Source organism: Pagrus pagrus (genome assembly GCF_965226575.1).
Source record: "Pagrus pagrus genome assembly, chromosome: 2".
Classification (NCBI taxonomy): domain Eukaryota; kingdom Metazoa; phylum Chordata; class Actinopteri; order Spariformes; family Sparidae; genus Pagrus; species Pagrus pagrus.
Genome location: NC_140186.1, coordinates 8,449,598 through 8,472,529, shown reverse-complemented (window position 1 = coordinate 8,472,529; position 22,932 = coordinate 8,449,598). Strand labels below are relative to the sequence as shown.

Here is a 22,932-nt window from a genome sequence, read left to right as displayed (position 1 = left end):
TACTGCGTTTGTTTTTGTGTTGGACATGCCTTGCAAAAAATAAGTATACTTCAAGTTCATTTTATAAAGTACACTTCGGCACAGATCAAGTATATTTCCCCAAGACTAATTTGTGTAGTAAGCACACTAATATCAATGTTCCGGTAGTATACTTGCAATTGTACTACTTCAGTACTTCTTGGGACTAAATTGGTCCACTTTTCAGTTTATAAAATTATACTTCTGAGCGTACTTCAACTTTAAAATTAGTAAACTACGCAACTAGTTTGCATCCAAGTTTTATTTTGTACTGCAACTGGGCCTATATTGTGAATTATACTATAAGTGAACTTCTGGGAACTGGTTGTATACTCGTAACCCATTTTAAAAAAAAGCAAAAACCAACAAACACTATAAATATAGTGTTTAGGGTTGGAAACCTGTATAAGGCGAGAATACTTGATGATGCTTTTCTTTAATACACTTGAATAAACTTATTTTCTATAAGGGATACTGTGTGTTGTAATAAGACGCACTTGTTATTAACTCCATAGCTTTTCCTGCTGAAAAGACTGTTATGATATTATTGAGCAGTGTATTGATCAGCCGGCAGAGGGCGCCAGACAACCACATGTGAAGTTAAACAACACCGCTCCTCCCCTTTAAGGTAATGTTGCGTTCGCTTGCAGTCGGAAATAATCAGGACTACATCAAACAAGTTACTCATGAGCGACTCAAAACTAGGGGTCGACCGACATAGCTTTATCAGGGCTGATATCAATTATTAAAAATCAAGGAGAATAAAAACTGATATCTGGGGCTGATTTTCATTTGTAGTAAAAATTTAAACCTAGTGTCAAAATTTCCCAAAAGTACAATTTACTCAAATACTTTTCCTAAGTACAATTTTGAGGTACTTTACTTGAGTATCGACATTTTCTGCTACTTTATACTTTCTCTCCACTCCATTTATTTGATCAATTAAGTTACTAGTTACTTTAGTTTATTGGCTTTTAATTGTGACGTTGTGTGAGACGATGTTGCAACAGAGCCAAAGCAGCACATTATAAAATTGGCTTATTTCGTTGGCAGAAGAAACATCACTGACACCAATAATCAGAAAATTCTGATTATCAGCCGAGGTCGATAATTGTTCTACGCCTGCTCAAAATGGTGGCAAACATGAGACTTTTGTGGTGATGTAGAGTAGAAACTTATGGATGACCGTATACGTGTTTTATTACTTTACAGTATGTTAGCGAACGATCTACATTTCAGAACAAATGTATACCCTTTTTCTGAAACTCATTCTGTTGCTACAGAATAAATAGTCCATATACAAAAGAGGTCCTGAAAGAAACAGAATTACCAATAATCATTAACAGTGTGTAAAGGTAGTTATTACAGCCCCATACTCAGCACTGGACTGGACTAACTGGAGTTTACGAGGAACAGTGAAGGCAGCAGCACACGGTGTCATCCTTCCGCGGGAGATTCAGTCCCGCGCCGCCTTCTTCTCCTTCTTGTTTGGATTACAAACATAACATCGCTGTAAAAACATCTCAGGACGCAAGTCCCCAGCACATTAATGTTAGCGGGAGTTGCTGGTACAGCTAACACAACAAAATGGTAAGCAAGATGTTCACCTTTACCTGCAGTTAATGTTCTTCATGGACGCGTACGTGTACAAGCTAGCATTAATTTACCAAGCTAGCTCAGCTACTAGCTAACGTACCTTGAACGTCACCTAACGCACAAGTAATACGTTACCAAATTACACGACACCGGGTCAGTATTTGTAATAATTCAGGACCTTCTTACCACGTATCATTCATGTATTGCTCCTCGAGTGATTGGATGTAATTAGCATTCATTATGTTGTGTGTATGGAGGACAGATGCGTTCAGGAACACACTAAAAGTCGATGTTAACTGTCAGGAGAGACAACAGAGCTTGTCAAGCGGTGATAAAATAATATAAGCATGACTGACTTGTGTTTGTTTTTAATGCTAATTTCCATCAGCCAAGATCGGAGCAGTTCTTCCTCGCTGGTTGGCGTGTTGCTCATTGCTGCCTCTGGTGGCCGGAAGCAATATTACAACAACACGAATATTAATGCCTCAGGAAATTCACGTTCAACAGCTTGAGAGTCATTGTCAGAGGGAAGAGAACAACAGTGAATGAGTATAATATAATGAATATAATATGATATAATGTAAAGACAGTGAAAAAAGTAATAATAAGATATGACCAAGGGGGACAATTGCACATAATAATTGCACACACGGCTGTAGTACACACATGGTGTGTAGCAGTGAACTTCAGTAAAGTAAATAGATTTAAAAATAAATAGGAATTGGCTGGAGACAATCTGATTGCACAGGATACAAGCATGAATTGCAGTGTAAGTATACAAATATGAATATACAGGATATACAATGCAGAAGGACCTCCACAGGCAGCAGTGAAAGCCTGTATTAAACATGCATATTTCCAAGTCCTGCAAATGGTAGATATGTACTGTAACATGTTTATGTATTAATCCTTATTGAATCCTGAATGATAGAACATCTTTCCAATTAATCCCTCATGCTTAGTGTATGAATGCTTCCATCTTATTCTATTGTTGTATTAGTATATGTTGTACCATATGAGCTCCTGTTGCCGAAATGATCAAGGCCTTATATAACATTAAACCATCTGTTACAGTCAAGGAAGAAAGGACTTAGTTTGGAGGAGAAGAGAACCCGCATGATGGAGATTTTCTTTGAAACGGTGAGTTCTCACTTTCAGGTGAGCGTATAGCAGTTTCAAGGGGCTCTGTGAAACTTGAGACTGAAACGAGGTACTTGAGAACGTGCATAAAGTCACAGCCTTTTGTCCACAGGCTTGTATAGGCGACCGAGAGAGAGATGAGGAAGGTGTCATTTGTCACATCATGTTACAATCTGCTCACATATGGCCTACAAAAAAGTGATGAATACATGTAAAGTGCTACAAATAGTTACACAGAGCCCCTTTGAAGGAGGAACCATATTAATATAACCCTTTTATGCTGTATAGATTACACCAACTGTACTAGTCAGTATTTTGTGTTATCATTTCTTTAACACGATCTGAAAAGAAGAGTATTGACTTAATGTTGCTGATATCGATTGAGGCTGCCCACTTTTCAGAAGGAGACAAAAGCTAAAGGGCAAACTACTATCAGAACTAAATGGACCAGTAAAGACTTGATGTTCGAGCGACACTGAGTGGGTTTAAGTGTTCTAATTTTAAAACCCTGTAACAGACACAGAACAGGCTTTTCTTAGGAGAAATGCATCAATGCGGTTTTCTCGCATTGACACACGTACTCATCGTCTGCACACAAATACTTACGTAAATATTTCATGACTAAATTGGCCCAGCACAGTCGGGTTTAATACATTTCCAGGAATCCCAAATAAAGTGCAGCCAAAAACATAGATACTGTTACAGACGTAGATGTTGTTAATTTGTTATTTAATGATGCTATGATAAAGAATGATTTTACTTCAATATGTTCTTTCATCCTCTTTGAAGAAAGATGTGTTTCAGCTGAAAGACATTGAGAAGATCGCCCCGAAGACAAAGGGCATAGGTGAGTAATGATCAACAGTTTTAGTAAAAAGAAATGTACAATATAAATTTGTGTGTTTCCCCTTGCTGGATCCTTACCAGAGAAATTAAACACATCTAAAGGTTACAAGGAGCACCACCCTTTTGTTTGCATATTTTAGCCTGGAGACCGCACTGACCTCATATGTGACATGAACATTAAATGCTTTCTTGAAGTTTATTTTAGTCATAGCTATGTCTAGTTGCATTACACTTTAGTTAAAAGTCTGCAGTTTCACACTCTGATCTGTCAACCATAGTGTGAGACTAATCTCACTCAAAGCAAACTCTTGCACAAGAAGTAGTTCTTAAAAAAATTCAGACCAATTTAAAAACTTTTCATGATTTTTGTTGAGGCCAGCAGAGAATTCTGGGTTTTTTTTGTACTTCAACAGGCAAATATTCAAAGATATAAAAAGTATGGTTCGGTTTAGAAAATTTGAAAGCATCATTATGAATTGGTGTTCCTTGCAATTTGGCACCCCTACAGTTTTGGATTGCAGATATACCACTGACTTTGCTATAACAGCCAACATCAAGCAATGCGAGAACACAAGACATGGCAAGCCAGCTAATATTACTCACCCTTGCAACAGCTAGAAGGCCAGCTTGACGTCTGTCTTACAGCATTTTAATAATGACTAAAAGCCAGTCCGGTCCAGTCAGAGCCAGCTAGCTGCACTAACTGGCAAATAGCGGCTACAGTTAGCAGTTAGAGGTTATTTTAGCAACCAGTAATGCCATCTGTCCATTAGGAAACTCCATAAATCATAGGGAGTTGAGTCAGAGTAGCAGGAGGACATCAGTGAGAAATCTAGAAGACATTTCCTACATAAAATATGATCCAGTTTCACTGACATAGCGGTGTGGTGTGTGAGATAATGTCATACATCCTGAGCAACTTCCCGATAGATAGATAGATAGATAGATAGATAGAACTGTAGTGTGCCTGAAGGTTAATAAATGGGATAATCATGCATGAACACAAACTAAGTACTATACCAACTTAGGCATTTTAGTAAAATGCCATCAGTTTATTTTTAAGACCAGTTAGTGTCAACAGGCTTGCAAAATCACCATGGCAACCAGAGCTATCTGTTGCCATCTTAACTGTATTGAGTCTGTATAAGCAGAACCAGACCTCTCAATGGCAGTAATCCCATAGTGCAGAGAACCGTTGAAAGCTTTTGGTTTTTAAATAAAACATGCTCCCTCAATGTCAACATGGAGTCTGACATTGTGAGTATCAACAGGGAATTCATTAAAAAATACAATCTGAGGCTTTTAAGTGCTGCAGAGGAACAAATTCCCAAACTGTGTAGTGAATGTTTGGGTGAACTGCGGAGGGATTGTTTTAAAGTGGATATTAATCTGGAGAAAGTGGATTGTGTTGCTGTGATTAAAAGCACATGTTTTTGACCCTGTTACTTGGGCACGGTGTAGTTACTAAGTGATGGGGGAAGGGGGCAATAAGAGTGGGAGAAAATGTGAGAAAAGGGGCCAAGAGGGTGATGTCAGCTAGATTTGGAAAAAAAGAGTGGTCATGACATGCTGGTTACTGTTAAAACGGCAGAATCGTTACTGAAATCGCACTGAAAAGAAAAAGACCGCTCTGAGGTCATGCACATACAGAGTTTGGCCGATCCATTTTCATTTTCGATCCTCGTTTTTATTTTTGCTGCCGTTCAACATCCTCTCAGGACTCTGCGCAGCTCGGCTCTTAACACGGCAGATGAGCTCTTTCAGTTTCACAGTGGACCGGCTGAGCAAACGTGTGGGAGTATCACATTTCACCGCTGACACTCTTCAAGATGGAACTCCAGCTCCATTATATCCTCTCATGCGATGTTCTCTCAGATGAGCCTAAAACAGCCAGATAGGCTGCAGATGTGTGGGTTTAGTTTTGTGAACATTTATGGTGAGCCTTGCCAGCAGCAGAAATTAGACCTCTGATTTTGACTTGTATTTTTAAACCCTCAGTGGACTGCGATATTGTACCTAACATCAGATGCATCTTATATTCCCTAAAGTCTTCTTAGCTTGTAACAATCACACCTCTATCATAAATCAGTCGTCCGCAAATTAAATCAGCGATCCACATATAGCATCAACTCTGCTGGGAAGACAGTGTAACGATGTGAAATGGAGGATTGTTGACCTTTTTAATGTGGAAGATGTTATTTCTTCCTCTCTCTGCTGCTTTAAGCTCCCATGACTGTAAAGGATGTGCTTCAGAGCCTGGTGGACGACAACATGGTGGACTGTGAAAGAGTGGGAACGTCCAACTACTACTGGGCCTTTCCCAGCAAGGCCCTGCACGCTCGCAAGCACAAACTGGAGGAGCTGCAAAAACAGGTGAGGGGACTGAATAAGGTGACCTCATATCTCAGATGATGCAGATGCTACTACAACCCGGATTCTTAAACTGTTATTGGTGAACACAGCTGGTTTGCAAATTATTGCATTTTGTTTTTATTTACACTTTACACAGCATCCAAACCTTTTTGTAATTGGGGTTGTAAATAAAACACAATGCAGTAATTTGCAAACCTGCTGTGTTCACCAATAACAGTTTTAGGAAGTGTTCCCGAGGCCATGTTTTCATATCCTTTAAACAGTCATGTGTTTCACAAAGTGGCGAACCTCTCCGCATGTGGCGCACTCACACAGGACAAGCAAAGTCTGTATTTTACTTGAATTTACTGACATTCTCCCCAGAATATGATGTCAGTGTGTAACATTAACATTTCACAGTGTCTGTTCTTCTTCGTCAGCCACATTAATGATATTGCGAGAAGTTGTTTTTGCCACTTTCTGGATGTGTTACATGTAGAGCCAGACTGATAATGAATATTTTGGGCCAATACCAATATTGGGGAGTAAAAAAAATCAGATATTGATAAATCAGCCAATATACACAGAATATAAACATAAACACATGTTTTGCGATGATCCTTCAAATGTGGTTATCAAACACTTTGAACAAGATACGTAGGATATTTTACAGTTTAACACCGAGCGTTATTGTTCAAAATGACATTAGAGTACTGAAACAGTAAAATTCAATGATTATAAATTACCCAGAGCATCTTTTTTCTGTGTTATGTAAAAATTAGTTTTCATATCGGCACATATTGAACAACATATACCCCAATACTAATATATATTTATGATAGGCCAATATTGACCAACCGATATATCGGTCAGTCTCTAGTTACAAGCATAAATACACAGTTACAGCTCATTTAGATCAAGCAACAGACGCAGTATAGCCAATCTCACAGCACAGCTGTTGACGCTTGTTCAACATATTATTAGACACGATCAAATTCCATACTTGTTCAGTTGTCTGCCAACAGAGATCAGATGTAAAAAATAAAAAAAGAAACCCCAAATTACAGAGAAGCCAATTTGCGCGTGACCGATTATAATTACATGGCCTCTGTTTGGTGAAATATGGGAGATAATTTGCGAATTACAATTTGCACTTTACAAATTACGAACATGGCAGATCACACAGGATTAAGATCACAGACATCTACACCATTATTACAAACTGTTTGAGGTCTCCAGGTAATAACAGTCCTGTGCGAATAGGGCTTTACTCTGCACAGCATAGAGGCTGTGATGTACAGCCTCTCCTTAGAGTTTTCCACTAAACACCGATATGTTATGAAAAGAGAAGATGGATTTTAACCAAAGGTTGATGTGATTGCTGTGAGAAGCCACTACTCGCTGCAGTTTACAGTAAATGAGGTCAGCATATGTTGAGCACAGCCCAGGAAACACTTCTGGTAAGAGAAAATTAGAGAAACGGGAAGAAAACACAAATGAGTTGCTGATTACGGGCAAGTTCCTCTAAGTGGTTAAATTAATTATTGTGAGGTTTGTTTTCAACGTATTCTCACATTTTTAATATTTAAAATTAACAGACAAATTCACAAATAAACAAAAAACACAAAGCAAAATAATGCGCCCTATTAATAACTTAGAGCTGAGAATCTCTCATGTTACACTCGGTGGCTTCTGGGAGATATTCGTCGTCACAGAAAATAACACTGCTGCTTCTCGCCTTTGAATTTTTCAATGTCTGTTGTGTCCCACTTCCCTCTCCTCTTGCAAAGCAGGCAGATGGTGTGAGGGAGGTGGTGACTCCTCAGAGATTGTTGGCCACCACATTTCTAGGACAGCAGTTTAATGCTGTAGAGCCACTAGATAATGACATGTGATGATTATAACCACAGTTGTTAAAATATACAGGCTCGGATGACACGCCACAATAGTTAGAACATTAGATTTACTCTGGACTCATAATGTTGAATGTGACGGTTAAAATTAAATCACCTATTTAACGCTACAGTGTAAATTTGTGTGCTTGATGTTGTGACTAAAACAAACAGAAATAAGAGTCTCTTGGTCATTTACAGTGATTTACAGCACTGTAATTAGCCATTAATGATAATAAACCATTAGTCTCTGTCATGTTTTAGATTTAAGAATGTATAGACAAACAGTTCAAAGGCCAACAAAGCTCCTGCTCTGTGTTTATTTGTTAACTTTCAGATGATTATTGACTATTGAACACTTCAAACAACTACGTCATGAACAGTAGTGTTGATTTTTGCAGAATACATGAGAATATCTTTACTTTGGTAGCAGTTTAGTGGAAGATCTGATATTGCCATGTTGATGTTGTTCCTGGAACATTATAATTAATGTTTCTCCAGGGCCATCATTAAAGCTGACCAATTGCGTTTTTGTAATATCTTTGCTTAGCGACTCGGAGGAAAAAGACTGGAAAAATATGCACATGGGAGAAGTTATCCTTTAAAACACAAGGTTAACGTTGTGGAACGGTCTATTTTAACCTAAACCATGTTTCCTAAACCTAACCAAGTATTTTTGTTGCCCCGGCAGAAACAGAAAACATTAGCTATGAAGTTCGACGAACAACACCAACACAGTGATATCGGATACACCTTGGTGTTTTATATATCTAATGTAAAACTCTTTACTTCTAAGAATTCTCAAGCAAAGCAGCGGAAAGAGTCTCTAGAGAAAGCGGTGGAAAAAGCCAAAGAGGGACGTCAGGATACAGTAAGAATATTTTCATATGCTTCCTCACCTTCTACGTAAAACTATATATATTTCTAACAAAAAGTGATTAAAATAAAATGAAAATACCATGTTAACTGAGACGTATAAAATGAACTGTGTGTACGCAGAAGGAGAGAAGCTCTCTGCTGAAGGAGTTGAAGGCCTTGAGAGAGGAGCGAACTCAGCTGCAGGCCGATTTGGAGAAGTACAGGGAATGTGACCCAGAAGTCGTCGAGGAGATGAGTGAGTACAGAGGCAACATGACCAGTGTTTCAAAAAGTCAGTTTGAAGCTTCAATCAAGTCACCTTTGATCTCTGACCAGAGATCTGGCCGCCTGTAAAATATAATACATTCTATTATAATGGAAATTCAATCTTCAATCAAAAACTTAGATTTTTGACGACCTGAGAATGAGACTCAAAGATCAACTAACTTTTTCAGAATCGCTTTAAAACTTTCCCCTGATAGTGTTGCTTTAATTGTCCACCTTAATGCACAAACACTGGCTTTCCTCAGCTTTCTGTGTCTCTCTCCCAGCATGTGTCTGCGCTGTTGACCTTCTCCACCAGTAGTATGTTTTATAAAGTCGGCCAAAAAACACACACCCGTTTTCACAACACCAGTTGAGCAGGTGCACTTACAAGCTTGTACGAAACATGGGCATTAAGTAGAAGAGGTTGCATCACAGTCTGTGCGTTTACAGGAAGGATGCACTACCAGTGCTACCGTCAGCAGATGGGAGGGGTAGAGCGAGGGCAAATTGTCCGCTAGCTAATCGATCACAGAGGGTGTAGGAAAATAAAAGTTAAAAAAATGCTAAAATAGATCACCAAATATCAGAGGTGGGGGACTCGAGTCACATGCCTTGACTCGAGTCGGACTCGAGTCGCAAATTTGAGGACTTGAGACTTACTTGACTAACACTTTTGAAAGACTCGGCTTGACTTTGACTTGGCATTCATAACTTGAGACTTGACTTAGACTTGACACAGATGACTCGAAAGTCTTCTTTCTTTCTTTTTTTTTCTTCTTTTTTTTGTGCATATTGAGACGTTAGTTTCGTTTTTGATACTTTGCCCTCTGCCACTGTATGACACGGTGCGTGCAAGCCTGGCAGGTGGCGGGCGTGCCAGAGTGGCACTGTGGCACACAGGATCAGAGGAGAGGAGGGAGCTCCGAAAATCATCAAATTTGGATTCAAAGATTATTTCATAATATCTTTGCGGATGACCACTAGGTGCCGCTCTTTAAATTGAAGTATTTTATATCTCCACATCGGTTGCTCAGATTAACAGGAAACTTGGTAGAATTATTGTCAATGCACTCCTGAGGATATCTGTTGAAGGTTTTACCGATCCGCCACTAGGTGGCGCTCTGGTGCCAGTTTCATTAGGGCCCCAGCAGGTAACCTGCGATGTCCCTATTGTTTCTGTAGTGAGGAGTATTTTTCTTTGTCCGAAATGATCGCATTTTTCACTGCCTGAACATGGAACATGGATGAAAACGCCATTTTATTTGACAAACACATTAGGCATGGCCAAAAATTTTATAATCTATGCTTGTCCTGAACGTCCATCACTAGGTGGCGCTATAATCAAGGAAAGTGCGTTTTGGCTTTTAACTCTCATATACTTTGTCGCACATTAAAAAATTAGGGCCCCAGCAGGTAACCTGCGATGTCCCTATTGTTTCTGTAGTGAGCAGTATTTTTATGTAACTACACTGGCTGCATGAGATACGCCTCTTGTTTTTACGTTTTACATCTCTAAATATTTTTTAGTAAATTTTTTTATTTTTTATAAATTTTTATATGTAAATATTAGCATGTTAGCTCAATAGCTCCCAGGTCATGTGATCAATTCACTCAAAATCAGTGTGGTATCATGTAACTACACTGGCTGCATGAGATACACCTCTTGTTTTTACATTTTACATCTGTTCATATTTTTTAGTCATTTTTATTATTTTTATTAATTTTTAGATGTAAATATTAGCATGTTAGCTCAATAGCTTCCAGGTCATGTGATCAATTGACTCAAAATCAGTGTGGTATCATGTAACTACACTGGCTGCATGAGATACACCTCTTGTTTTTACGTTTTACATCTCTAAATATTTTTATTAATTTTTATTAATTTTTATATGTAAATATTAGCATGTTAGCTCAATAGCTTCCAGGTCATGTGATCAGTTGACTCAAAATCAGTGTGGGATCATGTAACTACACTGGCTGCATGAGATACACCTCTTGTTTTTACGTTTTACATCTCTAATTAACTATGCAATTACATCATATTATTGACTAACCACCCTCCTCTGTTTACTGTGTCATTCATACGAAAGGGACGTCTGATCCCAGCCAGCCTCCCATCTCCCAATACATCAAATCAACAAAAGTGCTTTGATGTTGAAAATAAAATTCAACCTTTTTATGACCACTATGTCTACTTACTGATTTAAAAGAGGAAACTTGTAGATCAGAATTTTGTGTGACGTAACTTCTTGTGACTTGCTTGACCCTAGCCATGACTCGACTTGACTTGCTTGAGTTATAGCAATGACTTGACTTGTTTGATTTTCATCACAGTAACTTGGGACTTGCTTGAGACTTGAAGGTTAAGACTTGAGACTTGCTTATGACTTGCACGTATGTGACTTACTCCCACCTCTGCCAAATATACTCGGACAGTCTGCCCAAGTAAAGTCTGTGTGTGGGGAAACACTTCTGCAATATGTATTTTGTGCCTGGTGTTGACAGTTGCAGCAAGCTTCTAGTTGTCTACTGTGGCTGAAAGCGTTGAGGGATTTTTGTTTGAAAAAAATAATTAGACTCACCAGAGAATGAGATGGACTGGAGCACTGGAGTCCAACATCAGGTTGCTCATTAAGACAGATGGAGCTTTTTGGCATCCGGTGAGGATCTGTTTTTAAGAAGAGAGAAAGAAGAGAGTTGGGCACCGTCCAAGAAACAAATCATTAGACGTGGTGGAGTTGTGCATTAGGAGCCGAGTTATTTCAGTGCAGCTTCCCATAAACTGTCAAGTATTGGGGTGATAGAAAATGAAAAATTTTTCAGCCTTTTGTAGCTGTTCAGCCCTCAACACAGAGAGCGATGCATTAATGGAAGTGATACCAGGAAATCCTCCAAATAATGCAGGCAATAAACTTGGCCACCAGTCAAAATCACCTACTCAGAGTGCTAAAAAAAAACACCAACAGGATGTGGGAAAAAACATACTTACACCCTCAAATTACATCCACACATTTCACTGAGCACTATCTTGGATGTTCAGTCGGCTCAAAATATAATGAATGTGTCCAAATGCATTTAAGAGATGCCGGTATCTAATTACTTGATCCTATTTCAATGCTGACCAAGGACACCTGACTGCATTCGTAAGTGGTGCAGCTGTATGAATGCAAATGTTTGCCTTACTGCATTGAAAGACTGAAATACACTGAAAAGTATTTCATACTCAATAGCACGTTCAAGGCCATACACATTGATGCCATTAAATTTTAGATTTTTATTAATCAGAGCTATAAAATGACAACGAGCTACAACTTGTGTGTTGGCTTGTCGCAGAGAACAGCAGAATGACTGTAATAAACCTTAAATATCCCACTTTGTTTTTGAAACAATAGGCTCTAAACTTTATAAAGAGTGTGTGTATGTGTCAATTTGATGTTGTGAGTCAAGAGAGAGTGAGAAACCACATCTGGTACCAGTGTGTCGATACTGTGGAAAAGGAGTTTTAAAACTGTTTTAAATGTTCAGAATGAGTATGCGTTGATATATACCGATATTTTTAACAACAATGCTTTATAGTGTGTGTGTGTGTGTGTGTGTGTGTGTGTGTGTGTGTGTGTGTGTGTTCTCGCTGCTAATTGTTCTACTGAGAACAAACATGTTTTCTGTCTGTTTCGCAGCAGGGTCACAGTTTCTCACGGTTAAAATCAAGTGTGAGTGGTCACTCGACATGCGTATGTTAGTTTTAAACTTTCAGCTTGAACCACAAACTGGTTATATTTTGATACAAGACAGTAAGTGTGAAGAGTGTGAACAGGAAACACAGGTATCTTTGTTCAGATCCTCAGACTTGCATGTCAGTTATAACTGTGGTCTAAATGAGCCTTGTAACCTCTGCTCTCTCAGCCTGAAGGCTTTGTAGTTAAAAGTTTTAAAAGCGCAAAGGCCACTGGCCATGACTTATTTACCAGCTGTTGCGCACCTCCACACAATACACACAGCTATTGGTGGTATTACAAAAATCCTCACCTGACTCGTGTTCTTGTTGCAGCTGACCTGTGGTGAAGGGTGTGTGTTACTTTATGTACACATAAAAATATCTGGTCTGTTTACCTGCACCTCCCAATGGTTTACCAAGCATGCATGTAGTCAGCACACAGTTCTTCTGGTTTTTTCCACTCCAGCATGACATTATTGTCCCGTCTACTAACAATCACATGCAGGGCTGCTCCTTAGGGGGCGACAGAGGAAAGCTTTCTGGGGCCCAGACAATAAGATTACTTAATAAAACAACAAAAATAAACACAACAAGAGTTGAACAATAGGCAGGGAGGTTAATGTTAGAGCTAACATTACAAGGCAAGAGGTAGCAAAGGGTGAGTGAAGTTGCCACCTCCACCCGTGAGAAGGAGGATGATGTTGACAACAGAAAAGATGTTCTGTACGTGTTGTGATCACATGAACATGCAGGGCAATTACTCCTGACTAATCGACCTGTCATCAAATGGGTAACGCCTGCACACTTACTCCCTGCCACAGAGGTTTAATAAAGACTCAGTCCCCCGCCGACGTAAATCTTCATCATGTCGCACTGACAGTCTGATTTCCAGATATCTGTGCGACTGCGTGATGTGCGTATACCCAGCCTGCTCTCCAAACAGTGTGATGTTTTGAAAATAAGGTGAAATAGAGTAAATTTTGGAGCTCAGGTAGGTTACCAATTAAGATAAATGTTAGAGTTATCTCACATTTAAGATAATTACATTCACTCAAGTCCAAAAATGTCCGTTAAAGCGCTGTCATCTCGGTTACAGTCAATTATTTAAGGCTGGATTCTCAAATAATTTAGCCTTAAAGGTTCTTAATTAGGATTGAAGTGTAAATGGAAAGTGAACTTTGATCTCAGCAGAGTTTTAGTAGCCCAGAGAAGAAGAAAACAGTGTGATATGATTGTTTTTACTAGAGCTGCTGCCACAGAGTGTACAGGCTAGATATTCTCTACACTGTTTGGTAGATAAGTAGAACAAAAAAAAAATTAGTATTTGGTGCCAGAACAAGCTAAAATCCAACATGTCCTTTTAAAAAATTAATTTGGATCCCAGAGAAATAACTTTATGATCACATTTGTGGACCCTCTGCAGAAACTCTGCCTCTGGTGCTGGTGAAAAACTTACTGCCAAGCTTAATCTCTGCAGCAGCTGTCGGAGCCCCAGTCCAAACCCCAGGAAAGTTTGTGTTTTACTCCAAACTGTCGAAAAAAGTTTTTTTTCTTCTTGAAATATTTACAAATCTAATAAATAATTTAATTAGATTGCATTGAAGTTTTATATGTTTATATGCCAAACTGGTCATATTATCCTGTTGGAAAATGAAACTGAGATATTAGATTTTATATTTATTTTTATATTTTGTTTATATTTACTCTCATCAGGGGGTATACGTGTAAGCTAAGGCCTTCCTATTTACAGTATTAACTGACCGAACTCTTGTGTGCTGAGTTTCTCTATGACTTGTGGCAGTAGTTTTTATTGATCTGGTAAAAGCAGGTCGCATTTTTCTGCTTCTGGCAAATCACATAGTAGTCTCACAATAATCTAGTCTCATAATTCTGCAATAAGGACAGCACGGTGCAGGAATTATAGATGTATTCACTCCATTGTGGTATCAGTTTCACAGAATATGACATGAACTGAGATGAAACGATGTATAGGATAGTGCGTAGAGTCTTAGCTTAGTGCCTCTTCATCTCAAACATGGACTGAAATTTGTCCACTTGTGCCATTATTCCAGTGTTAAACTGGCAAAAAGCTGAACAGCCAGAAAGCAGAACAGTTTCTGTGTAAATTACGTTTTCAGAAGTTAGTAAAAAATATGTATATTTAGCACCAGTTTATCAAGAACTGTATTGTAAGACAAAGCGACTTGATATATTTTGCTGTGTAGATATTTTGTCCCACCCCTACTTCTGACTCCCTCCACTGTAATTTGAGGCGATTGCAAACTATGTTTTGTTTCGACTTGTGTGCGTGTGATAGACAGTGAAAACTATATAATGTGATACATGATGCACCCAGATTCAATAGATAAACTTGAGTCAGCGAGACGGAGAAAGAAGAAGCTTCCTCTCACTTTCTTTTGCTGTGTTTTCACATTAATCACCGTCTCTACTTGCCTGCAGGTCTTATTTCTTTTTTACGACACACACACACAGAGCTCTGTTACAGATAACCATCTCCCCTTGGTGAAACTTGAATTGTGCTCTGAGAGCTGCATGCAGATATGCGAGTTTATGATGTTTTGTCTACCGTTGAGAGGTTTGGACTGAACTTGCAGAATGGGCTCAGACCTGTTCGTGCAGAAGGAGTTCAGAGTGAATTTTAAAAGCAAATGTCTTGTGTGGAGGAATGTAACAAAGTACATTTACTCAGGTACCACACTTATACTGTAAAATGCTACTTACATACTTAGGCATCAGGAATAATACTCCAATAATGTAATACCAGTATATGTTAATGACTTTTAAATGAATAATTACTCTTAAATTACCTAACTATGGGAAATATGGCACCGATGCACTACTGGTTTAAATTAACCAAATACAAATGGGTTATTTTGAACCTTCCCAAATGTATTGGTTGTTCAAAAAATGATGTGCTTAAGACATTTACAACTGCAAAGGATACACATATTACTAATAAGTACCATGCTTTTATTACTAATAAGTACCATGCTACCAATAAGTAGCAAATGGGGGGAAAGTAAATTATAACACTTTTGGCAACAGGTAGGATTAAAACCACCAAACATTTTGGTGAATCCAGCTGAACCCAAAATGGAAACACATTTGTGGACTGGAGTCAGTATGCAAGTGTTACTCTTCTCCTTCGATCAGACCAGCCATGCTCACTGCAGCTACCACTTAAGTTTTAGTGGTGGTGCCAACTTTGATTTAAGTTTGAATTGTGAGGTCAAACTGTTTGACAGTGGTTAACACGCATATAGATACCAAGAAGCTGTTGTGCATCAGTTGGAGGGCAAAAAAAATCACAACCACAGCCACATGCATGGCAGATAGGACACTATATGAGGGAGCACAAATCAGAGTTAAGAAGTTGCACGTGAATTACAAACATATTGAAAGGAAACCGTAAAAGATCACAGATTTATTTATGTATTTTGGAATTATGTTAAATTCTTAAATTACTTGTTTGACAAAGGAACAGTTTTTCTGGTTGTTTCCTTTCTTTCCTGTCTGTTTTCAGCTGCTGGGTTTGTTTGAAACGTTTGTTCACTCATGTACCCCATAATTGTGTTTCCATTGGCATCCAAATGTTCATCCATATTGTGAAATCATAACTTCTCCAGCTCCATGAGTCAGAAGTTATTCAACGCAGTCCCTCCCACCTGCAGCTGCTGTTTATTTTTGTGGATGTCTTTTGTTTCACTGTGTTATTATCATCAGATGGTGATTGCCTTAAAGCTCATCCAATGTATGCCTGAACATCGCTGCTGATCAAGTCCTTGGACCGGATAGCTCAAGAAGTGAGAAATCTGCCAGACTGCAAATTGAGCCTGGACGAAAATAGTTTATATTGGCTGGATTTTAGGATGAAGCAGCCTCAACAACAGCCAAATAAGGGTCCCTTGATGGTTAATGCGGATTTATAAAAGGTTTTTTTTTTTAAATCTACTGGTAAAAGGCAAAGCTATTTTTCCAGGTGCTTAGAAACTTAATGATGTTACCTGCTGCTGTATTAGGATTTCAGGCTTATGGGTCACCAAAAATGTCTCTTAAAACCAAAGAGCTCAGCAGTTGAAGCACATTGTTGAGCTCTATTTCAGGTTTCTAGAGCTACAGCTGCTGGGGGAGGTGTGGGCTCAACTGTCCACGTTAACGTAATAGTAAATCATCACTTGTTCATACAGTATGGCTGAAGCTATCCAACCATCACATCGCTGACCAGACTTTCCTCCATAACGGATATCGTTTGCTGCAGACTTTCATTTCTGTCCAGCTGAGGTTTCACATTTGTTTGGCCTGTTTTACTTACACACAGTGTTTGAGTCTCTCTGATGATCTGTTTAGTTTTAATCACCGAGCTGATGACTTGTTTCGAGCAGAAATGCAAACCTGGCTTCAGGTTATAATGTTTGCCTGATAAAATAAACGAACCATTAACTTTTTATTGAGCGCATGAAGTCTTTTCATTCCACTAGTGTACATAACATTAATAGTTAATTATATTAATAATCTTAATGTATGATGCGCATATTGATCGTGACTTTTGTTTTGCAGGAAAGTCAAATGTTGTCGCAAAAGACGCAGTTTCCAGGTGGACAGGTGAGTCAGTTTTTTTTTATTTATTTATGCACATGTAGTAAGTCTGGGATCAAGCTGCAACACTTAGTTGATTAATCAGTTAGTTGGTGAATAGATAAAGAATCAGCAACTATTTTGATAACTGATTAATTGTTTTAAGTAATCTCTTGAGCAAAAAATGGCAAACATTTAATTGTAAATACTAGATTGAATATTTTTAAACGACAGCGCTGGCCGGAGGTATTGTGTTTTCGGGTTGTCTGTCCATCCGTCTCATTCTTGAGAAAGCAATATCTCAAGAACGCCTCGGGGGAATTTCTTCTAATTTGGTACAAATGTTCTCTTTGACTCAAGAATGAGCTAATTAGTATTTGGTGGCCAAATGTCAGAGGTCACCTCACAAAACACATTTTTGGCCATTGCTCAACAATTCGATAATTACGATGAAATGTAACACAAATGCCTCATAAGATAAAATGATAAAGTTATGACATTTGATGTCCAAAAGGTCAGAGGTTGAATGCACAGTGACATCTTTACATTCTGCTAAAAATGTTCTGGCCATTATTCAACGCCATAGCTCAGGAAGAGCAGCTTGACTGGTGCGCAGAGACATACAACGGTGAAAAAAATCGCTAGTAGGGCTGCAGCTAACAGTTATTTACATTAATTAATCTGCAGATTATTTGCTCCAATCAGTAATTAATAATAAATCGTGAATAATCATGCCTGTCAATTTCAGTCATCACATGCTTGTTTTATTTAACCAAAAGTCCAAAACCCTAATATATTCAGTTCACTATCATAAATGACAATGAAACTCAAATACTCCTTGCAGCCTCAGTCTGGATTTTAAAAAACTGTTATTACAATAAAAAGCTGCTTCTGCACAAAAATAACTCAAGAATCACTCTCGGCTTTTTCCACTGAATACTCTCAAATTCACAAAGTGCGAGCTGTAAGGGCACTTTGTGTGTCGAGCGTGTCACCTCCCAGGAGTCAACACTCTGACTCTCTGTGTGCATTCGTCGACCCCAGCGGTAACCTTGGATACAGCTGACCTTTGGGGATCATGTTGAGAAGCCTGGCCCGTGGTGTTTTGACTCTTCAGGTCAACAAAGTCACGTTGTCAGTTTTAGTTGGCACATTTGTGCTTTACTTCCTTACAATTATATTCATTTTAAGAAACTGTGAGTCATTCCTGCCTCTTCCATGACTTGTACTTCCCTCATCTGGGGTGAACACTACTAAATGAATACATGTGAGCCGGCAGTGAGCATACAAGTGTTTCCTCTGAGTAATGTGGACCATTGCAATGCTGCCTTGTTGCAACTAACAGCACTGTTTTGTCAGTTCTGTCAACTGTCAAACACAAAAATCAACACGATAGCAATTTTTCTAGACTTTGTGTTAGACTTGGCTGCATCTCTGTGTGCTTCCTTTTAAACAAACAAAAAAAAAACATCAAACAGGTACTGCTTCTGCTGGCATTGTTCCAGTGTCTAGACGCCGTTGTGTGGCTTCCACCTGTAGCATTGTCACATTGAGACACACCCGCACATAAAAAAAAAAAGACTCAATACACGCCCTGAGATAGTTAATCACATGCACTTCAGCTGCATATTATAACAACTGAAGTGAAAGGCATTACTTTATTGACTTAAGCTCTTGATAAAACAGGCATTAACTTACAGCTTGTGTCATAAATCACTTCTAAAAAGGCACGTTTAGACCTTTAATTAATAGAAGCTCATCTTAAATGATAAAATAAACTACAATACAGAGAACATAAAGTCATTGACACATCTGATTAAGGCCACGTTAAATATTACCCAGGCTCCTTGTGGATTTACAAGCTGGTATGTGAATGAGGTACATTTTTATAAATTGTGCGTTTAGTTATATATGTGTTTTCAAAGCTAACGTTTGTCTGACTTCAAACAACTACAAGGTAAATACACCATAAGACTGTACATCATCAAATAATAAAGGAAATATTTTTAAAATCAAAAGAAGACATGAGTTTTACATCTACATGTATTCCTTACAAACTCAATGTGAGTCCAGGAAGCACTCCTACCCTTACATTTTTGAAAAGACTGGGTGATTATATGCGGTCATCAACACAGATTATAATTGAGTCAAAGAATTTTGCTAATCAGTCAGTTTTGCAAATATTACACCTCGTCTCGATGGTTTAGGGAAGACGCCAGAAACAGGGTTCCTACATGTTATCCATCATCAAATTCAAGCACTTTTAAGCTCTTCAAGGTGCATTTTCAAGCTTTTCCAGCAACATACATCAATGGTATATGACATATTTAAAAATTATTATTTCACTTCATCACACTAAATCAGCATTCTACAGAAAGGTGACAAATTAACAGCAAACACAAAAAGGTTTCATGTTTTAAAATATATTTTGTCTTGAACCCAAAGCCAACTATTTTTATTAAGTCATAAAGTTACAATTTCAAGAAGTTTTGAGCCAAAAATCCCAAATCAAAGCATTTCTCAAACCTTGAAAACACCTTGAAGACACACGCATGTGAAAATTAATGAAAGAACAAATAAATAAAATACAGTTAAGGAACAGTTTAGGAAAATTTACAGAAATTTGGTTAAATTTCATCCCACGATCAACTCTACCTGACACATATAAGATATCAAATCGGCACTTTGCAAGATTGGGCACTGAGTGCCAGCACCCTCGTTTTAACCAACCCTATTCACCCTGATTGCCAGAATTATTTTCGAGTATGCGAGATGGTCACTGGTGGGAAATGTTCTGTGTTCTGGAAGTATTGATCAAATCTTCAGCCAAAATATCTCCACTTTTAGCCAAAACAGCATCAGTGAATGCTTCAGAGCAGCGAGACAGATGGTTTGTTCTTGGACTCGACCATCATCCTCAAATCCAAGATTATTCTCATAATCCCAGGCTGACTGTGCTATCAATGATACTATATAACACCGGAGGGGGCAAGTGCATCAGTATACTTCGGTTCATTAAACAAAGATCTTGTGTTTTCAGACAATATTTTCTCCATCAAGTCGTGGACGAAGAAGAAGTTTGCCTTTGATGACAGCCGCATTAATAAAGCCTTTGGGATCCCCGAGGACTTTGACTACATGGACTGACTGCCAGCTTCTCTACCAGAGTTTATGGTCGTAATAAGGGAAAAAATGAGTGTCAAAGCCTCAGTTTTGAGGCAGTAATACCGTGTCTCAGCAGTTCTACTTTATATTCTGTGTGTTTAGTGCACCAGAATTAATTTTCTGGCCTGAAGTTGGGCCTCAAATAAAGACGTATATCAGTATTTTTGCTGCGGCAGATGGACTTTATCAGCAGACATGTTGCTTTGGTGCAACCAGAGAAGAGAAGCACCGACCATTAAAAGCCTAGCAGTCTGACTTTTGGGACACCTGTTTGCATGAAAACTGAGAGCCCCAAGTTGATGATGGAAAGGAGCCGATACTTAACACATCTGTGCAGCCAATGATCTAATTTATATGGTTTGAACAGATGGTTTGGATGCTTGTGCACTTTTTTTCTCCTACGTTTTCCCTTTTTTAATTTTGCTTGAGGGGAAACAGAAAAAAGTCCTTGTGAGCAACATCCAGTCCTTTCCACTCCTAGGAGATTTAAACTACAGAGGATATGTCTAGGATACGTTACGTCTACAAGTGCTGTAAATATTAAACGTTCATTTACTTTTTTGCAGAACCTCTTTTCTCGTGTTGCAAATAAAATGTCCCGCTGAGTTTTACAAGTCGTTTTCTTCAGTTGCATTCCTTCCCAAACTTGGCATGCAGTTCGCAAATGTACTCGCACAGGGTCTCCTTTTTTTGTGCTTTCATTTCTTTAGAAAATTGCTGCAGAAATATTGTAAAATCTGTCACAAGAGCCCTTTTTTTTCAGAGATGCACACTCACTTTCTGTATGAACAAAAAAAGGAACGCGGCTGTCATGACATGTCGAGAATGACTGCCGCCCCGCTTATTTTCCTCCCTTTTTTGCTGTCAAACCAGATGCAAAACAGGTAGTTGTGCGTTCTGTTTTTACTCAGTGACCTACGTGCCAAAGTGTCTGGGTTTGTTCATTTAAATGTAATAGTGCTCCATGCTTGTCTTACTCACCAGTTTGGTCTACTTTTCAGTAGATGTATGGCACGCAGAGTTGGTTTTCTGTTGATTCATAACTTGTTTTTCATTTACAATGTTTGCAATCTGTAACCAATAAAGAGGAACATGTAAATATTAAGAGGCTGACTACTGATTTAAAAAGTGCTGGCAGTTTCCTGTTTATAATGCTCCCTAATGCATAACTCCATGTATTTCTACTGATTGGGATAATCTGCTACCACACAATGTGCAGATGCAAATGTCAGTGCACGTACATGTTGTATATTTATTGTGGCAACCCTAAGCTCCTAATTAGAAGTACGCCGGTGACTGTAGCAACACTGATCCAGCAAACAACAAAAGGACGTAAATGCTTAGCTGAGGTTTTCGCTTGGTGGAGCTGACACACCCACAGACGAGTAACCTGAGTGTGTGTTCATGTGCGTACCTGCCCAACCTGTCCCAACTGTGAGTCACGAGTCTGACATGCTGCGTGTCAAAGCTCTCCTAGAAGGCCGTGCATAGTTTTACCTCACTGCCATTTACTTAAGCGGCACTACTAATTGCAGCTGCTTTGTTTAACTTGTCTTGTGCTTAGAGGAGATCAACAATGCAATACTTGTGCTGATGTAGGACTCTCAGTCAACTTAAAGTTAAGGACAAATGATTATTTAACACTAAACTGATGCATTAATCGCTTTTTTAATGCAAATATCTGCTCAAAGTTTCTATCAATAAGGGTTAATACAGATTTTTACTTTTAATAAAAGATAAAAGTACCAACATTGTAACAAACATGACGTAAAATCCTGCATTCAAAACCTTTGTTAATGGTAGTACCAGCAGTAAAAGTAGCGGTTCTGCAGATAAATTGCCTCATCGACTGATAGAAATTACATTATTGGTTGTTAATACACAAGTAAATGCACAAGCAGCTTTTTCCTGGATATTTTCACCTCTTGGTTAAGGAGGGAAATCTCTCTTTGGTGGAGCTGCTAACAACTCATAACATCTGAAACGAGGAGCCTTCTCACTTTTTATGAGGGGTCACAAGTCAAAAAGATGTGAACCACTGGTTTAATCTTTAACAATGCGAATCTGAATCTGTAAAGTAGCTACTAACCATAACTGGCAGATATACAACATGTAGTGGAGTAAAAATGACTACACTCTCTGAAATGTAGTGTAATAGTAAAGTAGTAAAATGTACCACCACTGGATAGTGTGCACAGGTCTGTAGAGTGCTGCTCTTCTAGGAAGTATTCAGACGCTTATGTGAAAGTATAAATACAGAAAAATAAAAATCATGTCCTGCAGTGTCGCTTAATGATAAGTTTGGAGTGTTCTGCTCCTTCATATCAAATTATTAAGACTACAAATCTTCACCGCTCTCCACTGGCATGGAGGGGAGTAGATTATTACTTAACTTTAATTTCTGGGCTTTAACTAAGAACTCAACTTGAACAGACTTGACACAACCGGGGATTTGACGCGATTGCCCAAGAATAAAATGACTTGAGT

The 22,932-nt window shown here is 38.6% G+C and overlaps 1 protein-coding gene across 1 annotated transcript; it reads left to right on the top strand.

Moving 5' to 3' along the window:
* Positions 1 to 1,448: 1,448 nt before the first annotated feature.
* Positions 1,449 to 21,550, top strand: mnd1 (meiotic nuclear divisions 1 homolog). Its single transcript, XM_084377377.1, has 8 exons — positions 1,449 to 1,608; positions 2,689 to 2,754; positions 3,544 to 3,601; positions 5,825 to 5,973; positions 8,641 to 8,715; positions 8,844 to 8,958; positions 17,263 to 17,307; positions 20,321 to 21,550. Exons 1-8 carry the CDS (start codon positions 1,606 to 1,608, stop codon positions 20,425 to 20,427), a joined length of 618 nt encoding a protein of 205 aa, XP_084233503.1. The 5' UTR covers positions 1,449 to 1,605; the 3' UTR covers positions 20,428 to 21,550.
* The last annotated feature ends 1,382 nt before the right edge of the window (positions 21,551 to 22,932 follow it).